Below are 15434 nucleotides of genomic sequence, written 5' to 3'. Positions count from 1 at the left end.
GGTTCACCAGGTGCGCCACCAACCCCTAGTCAAAGGCACCAAAGAGTGGTGGCCGACAAAGGTTTTCCAAAGAAATTCTTTGTCAACTTGCTCTGGGGAGCTGTAGATAAGCATTGATTAGGGCAAGGGCGCTGCAGATGGAAGAAGTTATCGATTAATCATACAAAAAGTTCATGAAAAATTAATCCCTAAATGACCAACTCACCACAAAGTCTTTGACGACTGCTTGCAGGCAGATGATATTAGGACCACCTCTAAGATTCTCAAGAATCTTGATTTCTCTTTTTATTTTCTTTTTCTTCACAGGCTGATTTGTGAGAAATTGTAAAAAAAATAAATTTCATTAGCAACTAAGAAAATATATGTAACTGAATTTACAATTTGTAGAACAAACGCAAATAAAAAAACAAATATTATGTAGCTCATTGGTAAAAAAAATAGGGATGGGCGGAAAGAATTTTTGCACATTTACAGGATATTATGCCACGATTATAAAATTTAGAGAGAATTTTTAGATTATCCAGTTGGAGGATTCTTACTTATTTTCATGAATAAATTTCAGCCCTTTTGCCTTCACAAATAGATGTTAATGATATGAATATCAAATACAGGGCGATTATAATTGAAGTTCCATACTCACCTGAATACAGCCAAATTTTCAGGATATTCTTAATGAGACCATGGGAGAGAGATTTATACGATAAAAAAAATTGTTTAATTTTTGATCACCAGATAAATAAGTGGCGCGTTTTAAATTGAATTTTCTTTTTTCCCCATGGTCTGTATAGTGTATATAACAAGTTTCAATGGAATACGTCCTCCAGAATGGGTGCTACATAGGTCTGAGTAGTTTCAGTATACTGCCACCACTCAACCTATGAAGAGTTCTGATAGAGGTATTCTATCGAAACTTGGATTATATGGACCACGGAAAAAAGGAAAATTCAATTAAAAAAACCACTTATTTACCTGGTGGTCAAAAATTTAACAATTTCTTTTATTGCATAAATCTCCCATGGTTTCATTAAGATATTTTGAAAATTTGGCAGTATTTCGTATAAGTAGTTTGAAAAACTATCCAGAGTAAAGGAACTTTATTTATCCTGTATATTTACAAATTCTGATATCTATATTAACATTTACTTATTTTTTTTTCGATTCAATGATTCGATATTTAGACTCCAAATATTCAAGACAATGTTTTACCAATTTCCTTCTTCAATATTTTAAAGGTCAAATTAAGATAGTGATTTTTATAATTTTTCCCTTTTAAAACTAATAATATATACTTGTTTTCCTGGGAAATTCCCAAGAAAATTGATGAAAAATACAACAGGAACTGCATATTTTTTTCCGCCTGGATTTTTTAAAACAAAAATGTGCCATTTTGTTTCCGTATTTTCAATGAACTTTTATTCTAAATTATTATTTTGTAAACTTAAAAGTATGACAGTACATATTGATATAAATCATAGGCGGCACTCAAACGCTTTTCAAAAATTAAATTCTATTCCATTTTTCAAACTAAGAAATTCTCACCAACTTTTAAACCATTCTTTCTTATGAATGATGGTCTTGTAGACTGTCAAACCTTTACTTAGTATGGTAGGCCCTCTTAAAAAAATAAATATGCGATGACATTGATTCAATGCATTTCTTCTCGGTTTTTCATTTTTGGGCATAGTAGCTGGATGTCCCACATGTACAAGATTCAGGATTGTGCGCATAGGACAAAAAATTGTATAATACAATTACTTTGTATATCTATGAATTCTTGGGAGCCCTCATCTCAACCCCTCTTACAAAGTGTGTAAGGGGGAGGAGCAAACATGCCCCCAGTCCCCAGATGCCCACGCATGGTGAAGTTAAGACGAACTTCAATACCAATATACGTACATACATAATCTGCATTGCGATAATCAAATTTATGACAAAAATGAAAACAAGTTAGAACTTAAAAGAGTGACAAACTCTTAAGTTCTAAATAAGAAGGCACCTGAACAATATTTTGCAGGAATGGAAACAACGCTCCTGTCCTGTAAAACTGGACCTATGGTCTGCATGTTAAATACACAGAGTGGCACATGCATCAAAAAATAATCTTGATTTATCAGGGCTTGGAAAAAGATTGCCCCCCCCCCCGATATAAACAACCAATATTGTGTCTTTCATAATGTAATAATTAACATTTTCCCCATACGATTCATTTTAATCCATCCTGCTTTGCAGTAGAGCCTTATTTCTAGCAATTGGAGATTTTCGCAATAATTTGCAATCTTATTTACTTTTGGGATCATATTGGCAACAACAGCCAATTTCCTGTACTTCAAATCCTAATTTTCTTGAGCAAACATGGTCAACCTGGGATTACGGGGACTGAAAGAGTATTCTTTACAGGTTTTTCATTCAAGTGAAGCACTATTTGAGAATTTTTAAGGTTAAAGCAATTATTCATTTTTATCATAAAGAGATGAAAAATCTGATCCAGTTTCTGACCGATGAAGATTTTAATAAAGGCTAGAAAATTAGAAGGCTTCTAGGTAAATCGAAAGCATCTGAAATCATGTGTCTGGTAACAGTAATTTCATTAGGGGGAAAAAACCCAATCCTACATACCTTTAGTATCTTTACGACACATTTTTCATTATTTGTGATGTTGATAGCTTCGAAAACCTCACTGTACTTTCCTCGTCCAAGTTTCCTCACGAGCTGATAATTGTCTTGGTTACTAATCAACAAGAGTAAAGAAAAAACGAGAGCAATGAAATTCAAGGTGGTAATTTACAGACTATACGAAATATAATATTGACACAAAAAAAAAAACCATATCAGGAATAAGCAATGCACAGCCTCATCTTTTTCAAATCCCCAAAAATAACACAAAAACTTGATTATGGAAAAAAATACAATCGCAAACAAAAGGCTTCTGAACTACAACACTGATATGGTTTATTGTAGGCTCTTTCGAAAACTGTTGGAATGGACACATTTTTGGTAAATTTGACCGATTGTAGCTAGAAAGGTTTTGCAAAATTGGTGTACACAGGTTTTGGCAACAATTCAATTTTGTACTTTCTTTATCTTTCAGCACTTGTAGCTCACTATTTAATACAGATATCCTGACAGAGGTGGTGCCATCTTACAGGATTTTTTCTGTTCTTTCCAAATGTGTACTCATTTTATACAAACACAAAGGCAAATTGCCCAAATCGTGGCTGAAATAAGATGCTCATAAAAATATGGATGTCAAATTGTAACCAAAATACAGCAACCCAATATAAAAGCATATATCACCAAAGAAAGAAAACTAATAATTAATACTATATAATACACAACCCATAAAAAAAGATTATAGTTGTCTTATCTAAGTATTCACAGCTTCTTGATTTATCCCACAATGTATATCATACTTCTTTTAAACATGCCCCAATTGTGTTTAGAATTCATGACCCCCGGAGGTAAACTATTCCATTTATTCACAACTCTATAAGAGAGAAACTCCCAGCAACACCATAACCTGGAATTGACCGTTACAAAACAATACTGGTGTCCTCTTGTCGAAGCAGTTGATTGGCAGTGTATAACTCAAGGTTTATCCTATCCATCCCGTTGAATATATATATATATATATATATGTTCACACTTCAATCATATACTACCGACACCTTCATTTCTCCAATGTTAACACATATTCAAGAAAGCAACTCCTCCTTCATAGTTCAAGCCTTGTGTGCCAACAAGAACATGTGTAGCTGCTTTTTTAACATGCTGCACCCTTTTCATTTATATGTTGCTCCTTCAGAAACGTCACAAATTCTCAGACTTTTCCGCAATAATCCATTTCCCACCGCAGCTAGAAAACGATTAGAGATAGGACAGGGTTGCTACAGTGTTTTATGCTCCACATGGTGTCTGTCACTAGTTGATTTTCGAAAAGTGAAAGGGATCAAAAACACATAACCTTACAACTAAGAGTTGTTTCTGCTCTGTGGCATTGAGAGATTTTACAAATAGGCACAAAGCAAAAAAAATTGTATCCTTGTTTTTGCTGTTTTTTTTCTGAACATCACAAGTTTAGTGAAACATATTCAGTAATTATAATCTATGCAATTGTCTGATAAATCACAACAAGGGCTCAATCATACCAATCACTGTGAATAGAGTTGATATTTTTTTCACAAATAATAGAATATTATGTACCTTTAAACAAAAAATATCACATAACTTGGAACAGTATGAAACTCCAAATTTTCCAAGCATACCTTGGAATTTCAATTTTTAAACCTTTTCATATTTTTCCCCTCCTTAATACACATTTTATACTTCAGTTCAACACCCCTCTCCTACAAAAACTTTGAATACACCTATTTCTTTTTGCCCATCCACATTTGATGGGCTCCTAGTCAAAATTAAAAAAAGTTTACATCGTGGACTGCATCTAACAACTTTTGTAACTTTTTTTTAGAGTTCCCTTTAACTTCAACTTAACACAATGCACTCTACTGCAATCATAATCACATGGGTTATTTGGTAAACAAAATATTTTTTCAAAGAAACAGTTATTTTCCGGATATTATGCCGAGGCGAGCTCGGAAAGAAAAGTCATCACGTCTTCGCCGGGACTCGAACCCAGGCCCTCTTGCATACCGGGCAAGCATGCTACCATCTACACCACTGGAGACACATGACTCTGCCTTCCTAATTTCACGCACTGTGTCGTGAGGCGCTGAAGTAGAGGCATTAGTAGCTTCTCTTAACTCGCCACATGTGTCTCCAGTGGTGTAGATGGTAGCATGCTTGCCCGGTATGCAAGAGGGCCTGGGTTCGAGTCCCGGCGGAGACGTGATGACTTTTCTTTCCGAGCTCGCCTCAGCATAATATCCGGAAAGTAACTGTTTCTTTGATATCTCTGGCTGAGAAAGAAGCCATCTATATCTCTCTAAAATATTTTTTCTCTTTCAATTTCACAAGGTCGTCATAGGAAAAAATAAATTTCATTCAAGAGTGATATTGATAAATTTACGCAAAGAAAAATCCATGACGAAACAAAAAAATCATTCATTTATCAGGACACTTAGTAAAGTGCTTCGATGAGTATCACTTACCCCCATTCGACAACATGAGATTCATAGTCCCAATACTCCCTTGGCCTGTGCGAATTCACATCAGCATAAACACGTGCTCGACTAGGAAGAGGCATTCTAGAAAACCCCGTAGCAAAAGTGAAAAATCTCAGAAGCCTATGATTGAATAAATAATTCACGGACCCTATAAAAAGAACAATAAATGAAGCTTTAATAAAACTTGGTGAATTATATATATTTATATTTAATGTCATCATAAATACACAATCAAAATACAATATGCAAATGGTGAAACTAAAAATATTCATGAGACAGAATAGTCTGGGGGTTCTAAAACTTTTTTCACCTGTGGTGTGCCCCTTTCCCTAATCAATGCTTATCCGCAGTTCCCCAGAGCAGTTTAACAACGCATCTCCTCTTTGGAAAACCTTTGTCAGGGCCACCGCTTCGCTCCATTCCTGATGGAGTTGAACAGGGGCAGATCTTGGGGGGGGGGGAGGTGAGTGATTACCGCCTGAAGCAAAATGCGATAATTCATGAAATTTTCAGAACTTCTATATGATAATATTGCAACAACAAATTCAAGACAACTTTGATAAAGAAATGGGTAAAACAGTTTTTAGTCATAAAGCCATTAAAAAACGCTGGGATGGAAAAGAAAAAAAAAACGGGACTATCACGGAAAATGAGACAAAATGCAGGACATGGTCATCCCATGCAGAGACTAATTTTTTTACCAATTTCAACCCCCCCCCCCTCGGTTCCCAATGCGGGGTGATTCGAAAGTGTGTGAACAGAATTTTTTTGCATTTGGTTATGGTTTCATCATTATAATAAAACTACTTTTTTGGAGATAGCGAAGGGGGAAATTTGTCCATAGAGGTGACCACCAGGGCTTAACAAATCCTAGGCACCAGATCGTCGTGGCGATTAAAAAAAATAGAATTGGCACCAAAAATATTTCGTGCATGATCCAATTGGTATCTGAGGGCAACACCAAAATTTTGGAATTTATGTCAGTGTGTCTAACAGGGAAAAGTTACCATAGCCTTGAAAAGTCAGGAAGAAAAAAAAGGGTTTTGCAGTTTTCTCAGCACAGGAAAAAAAGAAATTTTTGGCTCCTAAAAATGCCTTGTTGACAGCCAAAATAATAATTCTTGTTGAAGAGCATAGGTGCCAATTAACAGACTCGAAAAATCTGCAGTTTATCACGTGATGACATATTCCACATCAAAGAAAACGTGGCAAACAATTGAAAGGGAAAACTGACACTTGGGGAAGTCCAGTTTCTCCGTGACATATTTTTCACTTTCCCAGATTTTTTTTTAGCAATAATTAGCCACTTCACTTGCTTTTGGCATCATATTGATGATAACTACCGATTTTTCATGTACTCAAATTTCTTATGTTCCCAATATTATTCCTGAGAAAACGTGGTCAGCCTAGAATTGCAAGGACTGAAAGAGTAGTTTCTTTAGGGATTTTCTATCCAAACAAAGCACAATGAGGACTTTTAGTGATTTTCCTATGAAGATACAGAAAAAATCGGAAGAATCTGATTTGACCAAATTTTAATGAGGCCGAAAAATTGGAAGGCTTCTGGATAAATTAGAAGTATTAGCACGTATAGAAGAGCTTGAAATAAAACTATTATCAAGCCATGAAATAAGAGTGACCTATGAGAGGGTTTTAATGTAATATATTTTTATATTCAAAGCACTTCAGTGTGTTTTCTATTATACATTCTGAAACTTTATTTGCAGTTATTTTTCATATGAATTTAAATTATCTCAATCCTTTCCCCGCTTTTATAAATTCAATTGATCCACATTATAACAGGCACAAAACATCAGTTTACCCAGGTACCCATGATGTTAAGACAGATATGCATAAAACCTTCAAAAGAAAGTTCTTTGAGCTCTAGCCCAGGGTAGGCGGTTGAAAAGATCTCGATGAGGGTTGAGGGGATCCCGGAGAAGACAAAGGGGCCCATGAGAAGAAAATATTGTCCAAAAAGGGCAATGGACTGAAAAAAGTTGAGAAACTGTTACGGTTTGCAAGTCAATTTTGAGAATGTCCAAGTGCATTCCATTGTTTCAAAAGTTGAAGCTATACTGTAGGTTTGAAGCCAAAAAATGAACAAAAAGTGATTCATCAAAGGAATTCTCAATATTACCTCTCATGAAGTTTGACATCCATGATTTAAAAGAGTAAAAAGGAATTGAAGAGAAATTCAAATTGACAAAAAAGAATCCAAAGGTGATATGAACATCTGCAAGCTGAGATTCAGAGATAGAACTTTCATACTGATGAGAAAGCACCTTTATTTTTTTTTAAGGGTTCGAAGATGTGAGAAGAAAATATTTTATGTTCTACTGAACCAGACCCTTGCTAAAATAAAAGACATAGCATTTGCATAGGTACTAATTCCTAGACTTGGAAAATCTGTAGTTTGTTACGCGAAGACACTTCACTGACTAAAAAAACATAGAAACAAGAGGGAAATTCGAAGAGGGGATTTGCATTGGCTGACTTTATTTCCTGTCTTTGGCAAATTTATTCAAAGATTTTAGTAACAATTGGTAACTCTGATGTCTTACTGCCAATATCATGCTTTTGGCATTATATTTGGTGACAATTGATAGCTTGCTGTACTTGGAATCCCAATTTCCCATGCTTTTTCAACAAGGAGAACAGGAGGATTTTCCTTGGGGATTTTTTCATTTTGACAAAGCACAATTTCAGGATTTTCCAAAACATGAAAAATCAGAAAAATTTGGTTTGCAACCGGATGATACTAATAAGGCCAAAAAATCTGAAGGCTTCTGGGTAAATCGGAAGCATTGATTTTTATTATTTTCACAACCAAACTGACTCTACACAAGAATGTTGCCTTTGTTTTCTCTGGTCTGTTTTTTTATTTTTATGTGGCATATATCCTTCCTTCCCCCCCCTTTTGGCATTTTATAGCAATCCTTTTTCCTCCTTTATTATGGGGTTTATTATCATTGTTTTTTTTTTTTGGGACATACACTGCAATCATGTTTTTATTTAACCCACTGTTTTTCACCAAAGCCAGACAGATTTTTTTATATTTTTTTTTCTCTGCCATCACATTACAGTAAAAAAGCCCCAGTAAGTCATTACTCTGGTTAAATCATTTTTCTTCAAACCCGTCCAGTTTCCATAAATAACAATGTTCATAAGATCTCGTTTATTTGTCGATAATTTCAGTTAAGTCAATGAAGTTTTATCAATTCTAGCAATTTGGTTAATCAGATGGAAAAAGTTGTAGCCAAATGAGAGAGAACCTCAGCCAAATTGACGCGCCACAAAATGAGAATTCCAAAAGAACTGTCAAATGGCCAATTCAACCATAAAGAGGCCAGCCACATGGACCCTCAAGATTTTTACAAATTCGATGGTTCATTTATTTGCCAAATTAAACATTTTGTCACAATTTGGTACAATGGCAATCGGCAGAGCGAACCCTGGTCGTCATTATGGAAAAAAGTTTGAAAGAGGAACATACATTTCTATTGCTATCTTTAAAGAAAGAGCTCGATAACATTGCGCTTTATGTTCAAAAGTGACCATAAAAGACGTATGTACCGAAACGGAACAGCTCAAATAACAAAAGTGACCCTGAGGAAGTTCATTTGCTGAATGAAAAAAAAAATTATTGAAGCGTTAGAGACTGTTCGAGTTAGACCTGATTCCTGTGCCTTGATTAAGTTGGGACTTCACACTTTAATCTTTGTTGAAAAGCCAGACATTCTTTCTTAAAGTTGAGAATTTCCTCCAATAATGTCTTTTTTGCATTGCTCAGGACTATCTCAAGCCAAAATTTAGTCGTGTTCAAAATCACGACAAATGTTTGTATCATGAACTATTTGATAAAGAATTCAAAGCTCTCAAAAAAAATTATGCATATAATTAATGTGTATTAATTTTATTGTAGAAAAATGCTAATTAAAAACTATTCTGATAGCAGTTGATTTTAATCTAAATTAAAAAAAAGGGGAATATAAATCATAAATGTTTCAACGTATTTTATTATAAGTTGGACACTAAATGCTAAAAAAATTAAAAAATTTCATTTTTTTCCCTTTATAATCTATAAATTTTATTGATATTGTAAATGTATCCTTCTGTAGATTATTATATAGCTTGAAATTTAAACGATTTCAACAGTATCGGAACTGATGGTACCTCACTCGATTCGTCACTACGTTTAACCCATCATAAAATTTTCAGTTTTTATTCATAACCCCATCAACCAATGACGTTTTTATTTATAGTTGTCTTTTAAGGTCATTTTTTTCATTTTTAACAGCTATAGTACTGCCCGTTTTTTTGGCTATGTGTTTTGGTGATTTTTTTTCCTTCACAAGGAAGATGACTAAAAGCATGACCTTGTTTCACTCTCTGCTACTTCTCGTTTCAAACACATTGCCAAGAAACATTAAACCATAGCTGCTTGTTTTCTTCTCACTAAAACAAAAAGTAGCCAAAAGGATTATATTGTACTGAGACATCAGGGGCTACACAAATCCCAGGTTGATATAAAGACTAAAAAATTAACACATCACATTTGACCGCGAATCTTATTACAGTAAAAATGATTACAGTAAAACCCTCTTTCACAGTCACTGGAAATTCAAAAAATTTGCCTGCAGAACAGAGGTGACCATTAATCAAGGGTTTGAAATACATTCTTCAATTATACAAGGGATATTATTAGATCGTGAAAGATGGGAGTCACAGCATCGCAGGGGGGTGACCATTAAGTGAGGGGTTTTACTGTACTAAATTAGTCAGCAAAAACATGAAATTACAGTAAATAACCCCCTCAACGGACACCCTTCTTTCAGAGTCAAATAATAATTCTCCCCTCGTATAATAAAAGTATGCATTTCAAATCCCTCAATATAGTCACCCCACCCCTTTTACTTAGATTTTTTTTGTCCTACTGGTGACCGCAAAAAAAAAGGTTTTACTGTACCTCGGCACATCCATCGAACATGTGCTAATTTCAAGCCCACTACCACTAACCTCGCTCTCACCCGCACTAATTTCTTGATCAAATTTCAAACACTGCATATTAATCCCAAGTACTAAACAGCAGTTAATAGAAGGGTTCCTAATGTTAATAAAATACATATGAGAAATATGCACACACATACATATGTACAGAGTTCACTCAAACACACATGTAATACAAGATCCATGTAGTAGCCCCACGAATTAGTAGTTAAACTTAAAATAGGCATGAAGATGGAGCTTACAACTTATTATAACATTTAAGGCTTCAATTTTTGTATAGCACAATTAATAATGGTTGAGAAATGAGCAATATGCCCACACCCTAGTTGTCTTTAGTACAAAAAAAAAATATGAGAAATTAGTAAACACGATTTCTATAAAAAAAAATCCTTTCAATGTAGGTTAGTAAACAACAAGAGGAAGATCGTATCGATACACTGTTTTCACTGGTGGTGTAGTGTTATTTAGTGGAGGATGTAAGAGAGCATTTTGAAACACTTGTCATAAACAACTGGGATGGTGAGGGGGAAAGACGGCTTGGAGGGGTGAAACCGGCGTCGAGACGGAATCAATAATCAGGAAACAAATAATCCAAACGATTGTTTACTCACACAATTGTGGGAATTTGTACTTGAAATGCAAATTTCTTAATTTCGACACATTGAAAATCGTGGAATTAGTAAGCACACAGGAAGAACAATATTCTACAAAATGGCCGACGAACCAATGAGAGTGGATGATGGTGGTGGCGGTGGTTAATGGAAGATTATTTTCGGTAGTATACGGTTAAAAAAAACTCGCTAGACCTTCTACCCGATTTGGCCGCTAGGTGCCACAGAAACAGCTCACATAAAAAATAAAATGATAATAAAAACAAATCTAATTAAAAAAAAAACAAAGAGAGGATTTTAATTTTGAAAATTTGATTATGTCGTTTGTTTGAGATTTTAAACCCTCTATAATTATTAAAATTTTTTCTGATTGCAGTGTTTTTATAAAATTAAAGAAATAAATTTTTTCCACGTTGATTAAATTTTTTTTGTCATTCAATTGGGAATGAAAATGGCTACTGAAATCGTAAATGATATAAATGCTAATTGTTATTGACTAGAATTGATTATAATTATTTATTGAAAAATTCATTTACATACGTTTACTAAAAACGACGGAACATATCTCCTCTGACTAAGCTGACCATATTTCCTCGAGAGAAATACGCCAAATTAGGATTCCAAATACGGGACATTGCCAATTATCGCCAAACATATTGCCGAAACCAAAAAAATTGCCAAATATTGTTGAAAGACGGAGAAATCAAAATGGCGTGAAATGAACCATTACTGAAAATTGAAGTGGATTAAAATGAATTCCACGAAGAAAAAAGTTCACCAAGACGAATGTGGGAGATTGAAATTCTCTTTTAAGTTGTAATCATCATAAAATAAATTATGAGTTGAAAAATAATTTCAATCTTTGACTTCAATAAAGAATAAATATTCAAGTAGGCTTCGTGTAAAATACGGGAAAAACTGGGACACTTTTGCTAAAAAGTCGGGACGACCAAAAAAACAGAAAATACCGGGACTGTCCCGGGAAATACTGGACTTATGGTCACCCTAGCTCTGACCATACTTATTAGTGGTGAAAAACCATTTCTGCTCTAAAGCCGGGTTTTCGTAGGAGCAAGTTTCTACAGCGCGTGCAGCGTGAAAACTCTGATTGGTCAAAAAAAACCCTGAATTTCAAGTTTTTAACCAATCAGCATTTTCACGCTGCACACGGCGCAGAAATTCTATTCCTCGGAAAACCCGGCTTAATAAGGAAAAGTACGGAAACATTTGAGGCAGAAGAAAATACGGGATATCGCCGAAAATGATGCCAAAGGTGAGCGAAATTGTGAACTATCGCTAAAATCGCCAATGGTGAAAAAAAAAGAAGAAAAATTACAGCTTTACAGTTTAAGGGTGTGAACATAGTGCGTCTGTATTTCTGATTATGGAAAACCGTGTCGTCTCTGATTCGTTTAAAACCCGAATTTTTTTCAAGCTAAACAAGTTAAATTTCGAATTTTTGACCAATTAGAGACGACGCGGATTTCCAGAATCGGAAATGCGGTCGCACTATGCTCACACCACCCTAACACTTGATTTCAGTAAAGAACAGAAATTTACGTAAAGCTTCAGGAAAAATGAAACATTTCACAGAAAAGCCAGAGAACCAAAAAGTAACAGCCATATGGTCACCTCAGGGGCCATTTAAGTATTACGTCAGCAAATTTTTAGCCATTTTTTGTCCCCCCCCCCTTGTCAGCAACATCTCGTCAGCACTGCCCTCTACCTACTAATGCATATTGTTGGGATAAGAAACGTACGCAGGAGGGGGAATGGGGGCTCATGCGTCCCTCCAGACTAAAAAAATATTTTTTAATGTAAAAAAACATTTAAAAACAATTAAAATTTCGAAAGAAAACACCTTTATACGTTATTATAATCGATTTCTGTTGATTTCAATGCTATTTGAAGGATAAGAACTCAAAAGTTCTCTTTAAGAAATTCATTGCGACCCACCCTTTAAGCCATGGTAAACCCTGGACTCGCGGACCACATGTGGCCCTGAAGGTTATCTGATGTGGCTTCTCCCCTTAAAAGCAATTTTCTGAAAATGAAATAAGCGGTACATTTACACATCGCTTAAATAACCCGTGGCACAATCCCAGAGCATTTAAGTGGTTCATGGCACACTTTCAGATCACTGAAGTAAGCCCGTGGCACATTCGAAGATCACTTAAGTAACCCGTGACACAGTTCCAGAACACCATCCAATATTATAAAGCCTACATATTTGAAACTTTGTAGTAAAAAACTATTGAGTAAATGCTTACATGGCTTAACTCAAAACGCAAATGAGAGTTTCAATAACGTCATTTGGATGATAATACCAAAAAATGTGTTTGTTGAGTTACAAACCCTTCAGTTAGGAGCATATATTGCTGTAATTAAATTCAATGATGGTTTTAGAGGACTTTGCCAAGTTATGGATAAGTTGAATATAAGCAAATGCTCTTTTACAGCAGAAAAATTCATTGATTTTGACTTTGAACGTATCAGAGAGTCCAAACGACATTCACTGCCTTCCACGAAAATGGCTAGAAAAAAACTTCGAGGTGCTCGAAAGAATAAAAATCGTACCGCTGAAATGAAACAAGGTGTGATGTACAAAAGTGGTGGATTTTAGTACTTCAAACATTCCCCTACCTCAAGTAACTTAAGAATGAAAACTTTAAACGCGTTTTACAGAAAATGATATTTTTGACATTTTACTTGAGTTTGTGACATGATTTCTGAAAATCAACTCACTGTATCATTACGAAATTTTAATATGATATTGTATTATATATTGTTGAGGTTATGAACCAAAATCTAAGGTCTATCACATATACTTTTTGAATTACTGTGTTTTATAGACGAAATATTGGATGAAATTTCGAAAAATTCACATGTACATTAACGTATTTGAGTGTAACTTATGAGCATATCACACAATACTTTAGATTTTGGTTCATAACCTGTAGTATCACTAGCTAAATGCACTGTGAAAATCACAAAACATTTCATTCACAAAATTTTTTGCAATCATGTTTCGAATATTATGTGAATTTTGCCTAAAATTTGACATAAAAATGAATTTTTCATAGAAAATAACATAGGTAGACCTAAATTTGTTACTGTTTCCATCATTTCAAGACACTTTCAATCAAAAAATGTTATCAAAGTTCACTTCTCAACCATTTTATAGAAAAGTGCTCTCGAACGTAGTCGGATACCTTAAACGATCGTGGTACATTTAGAGATCACTTTAGTGACATGTGGCACAATTTTAGAGCACTAAAACGGTCCCCCAGTGAGGTTCTACATCATTCAAGTTACCCGCAGAACATTCCTAGATTATAGAAGAGTTGATCAACTTTGCCCAAGAATATTAAGAAGACACCAACGAATAAGGCAAATACACGATTCGTGATTTCTTGTATTTGCCTTATTCGTTGTGTCTTCTTAATATTCTTAGATTACTTAAGTGATCCGTGGCATAATTACGGTTCACCTGAGTGGTGTGTTGCAGTTCCAGAGCACTTAAGCAGCCCGGACACATTTCCTGAGCACTTGAAGGATCCATGAAACATTTAGAGATCGCTGAAGAGACTCTGTAAGGAATTTATCAGTGAGAAGTTCAGGCGCCCACAATCTATCGAAAGGTTTTCTCGTTTTTGACAGACCGGGTAAGATGCCATTAAAAATATTTCATATTTTTATAAAGGGTGGTTGGTGACGTAAGTATCATCCAAACACCCCCCCTCCCCTTGTCATCAAAAGTCAGCAAATCGGAAAACTCTCCCCCCATCGATGCTGACGTAATACTTGATTGACCCCCTTATCCATGGATTATAAAGAAATGCAAGTTATATCTAAGATTTCAGTTGCGATCGCACTTTAATGAAAGTACGAAAATTGAATTGAAAATTACGGAAAACCAGCATCTGCGATTTTCACTTCAGAGCATGGTAGATAGATGGCAGCACCCCTAGAACAAGCCTAACGCTGACAATACTCGCACAACACATTCCAGCATATCCCAATTCATGAGAAATTCCCCAGAGGAATGTTCATGAAGTTCGTCTACGGTTAAGTAGTTTTGAATTGAAATGGTCAGCCCTTTAGTATAAAGGACTTTGAGCATATTTCAGTAATGATTGGGAAAGTTATTGATGTTTTCACTTCAAAATATATATATAGTTGTTCGACCATACGTCCCGTATTACTCGGGATGTGCCGAATTTTAACCATCTCGATTTGAAATCTTCATTGAAATCTGATTGAAATTATTTTTTAATTCATGAATCATATATCATGAACATTTCGTTTTTAATCCACTTCATAGCATGTTATAACTATGACTAAAGAATTTATCGCAAATTTTTGGTTATTCCACTCATAATTCTCAATTTTGCTTACATTTGGCGGCATTCAGCGATTTTTCATATTTTTATGGACGAATTACAGTCAGCTTATCCATAGCTGTCTTTTTTTCGAATGGAATCAATGAATAGAATTTTGAACACTTTTGGATCACGTGATATTTCCCTCTTTCATGAGGGACATGTAAACCGCAGACAACAAGGCCGTAGTGGGGGGGGGGGGGGAGAAGTGGGTGTCTGGTCTTCCCCCCCCCCACCCCGAAATGATGAGAAAATGACCTGAAAAAGATGGCCAAATCTATTGTTCTATCACTTTGATCGCCGAAATGAAA

The 15434-nt window shown here is 35.1% G+C and overlaps 1 protein-coding gene across 1 annotated transcript in view; it reads right to left on the bottom strand.

The window, feature by feature from the left end:
* CkIIalpha (casein kinase II subunit alpha) overlaps positions 1-10951 on the bottom strand; it is a 30638-nt gene extending 19687 nt beyond the window's left edge. Inside the window, exons 1-4 of the mRNA XM_089255473.1 lie at positions 10742-10951; positions 5106-5268; positions 2617-2728; positions 206-307 (exon numbers count right to left, since the gene is read on the bottom strand). Of these exons, the coding sequence (XP_089111599.1) occupies positions 206-307; positions 2617-2728; positions 5106-5200 (309 nt within the window). The 5' untranslated portion in view covers positions 5201-5268; positions 10742-10951. The remainder of the gene's footprint in view (positions 1-205; positions 308-2616; positions 2729-5105; positions 5269-10741) is intronic.
* Positions 10952-15434: the final 4483 nt, after the last annotated feature.

This window comes from Pholcus phalangioides, unplaced genomic scaffold, assembly GCF_987345545.1.
Source record: "Pholcus phalangioides strain wild (caught in Gottingen) unplaced genomic scaffold, Ppha-v1.0 ptg000042l_1, whole genome shotgun sequence".
Taxonomy (NCBI): domain Eukaryota; kingdom Metazoa; phylum Arthropoda; class Arachnida; order Araneae; family Pholcidae; genus Pholcus; species Pholcus phalangioides.
The sequence above is the reverse complement of the archived record's forward strand: the minus strand, read 5'-3'. Positions and strand labels throughout refer to the sequence as shown.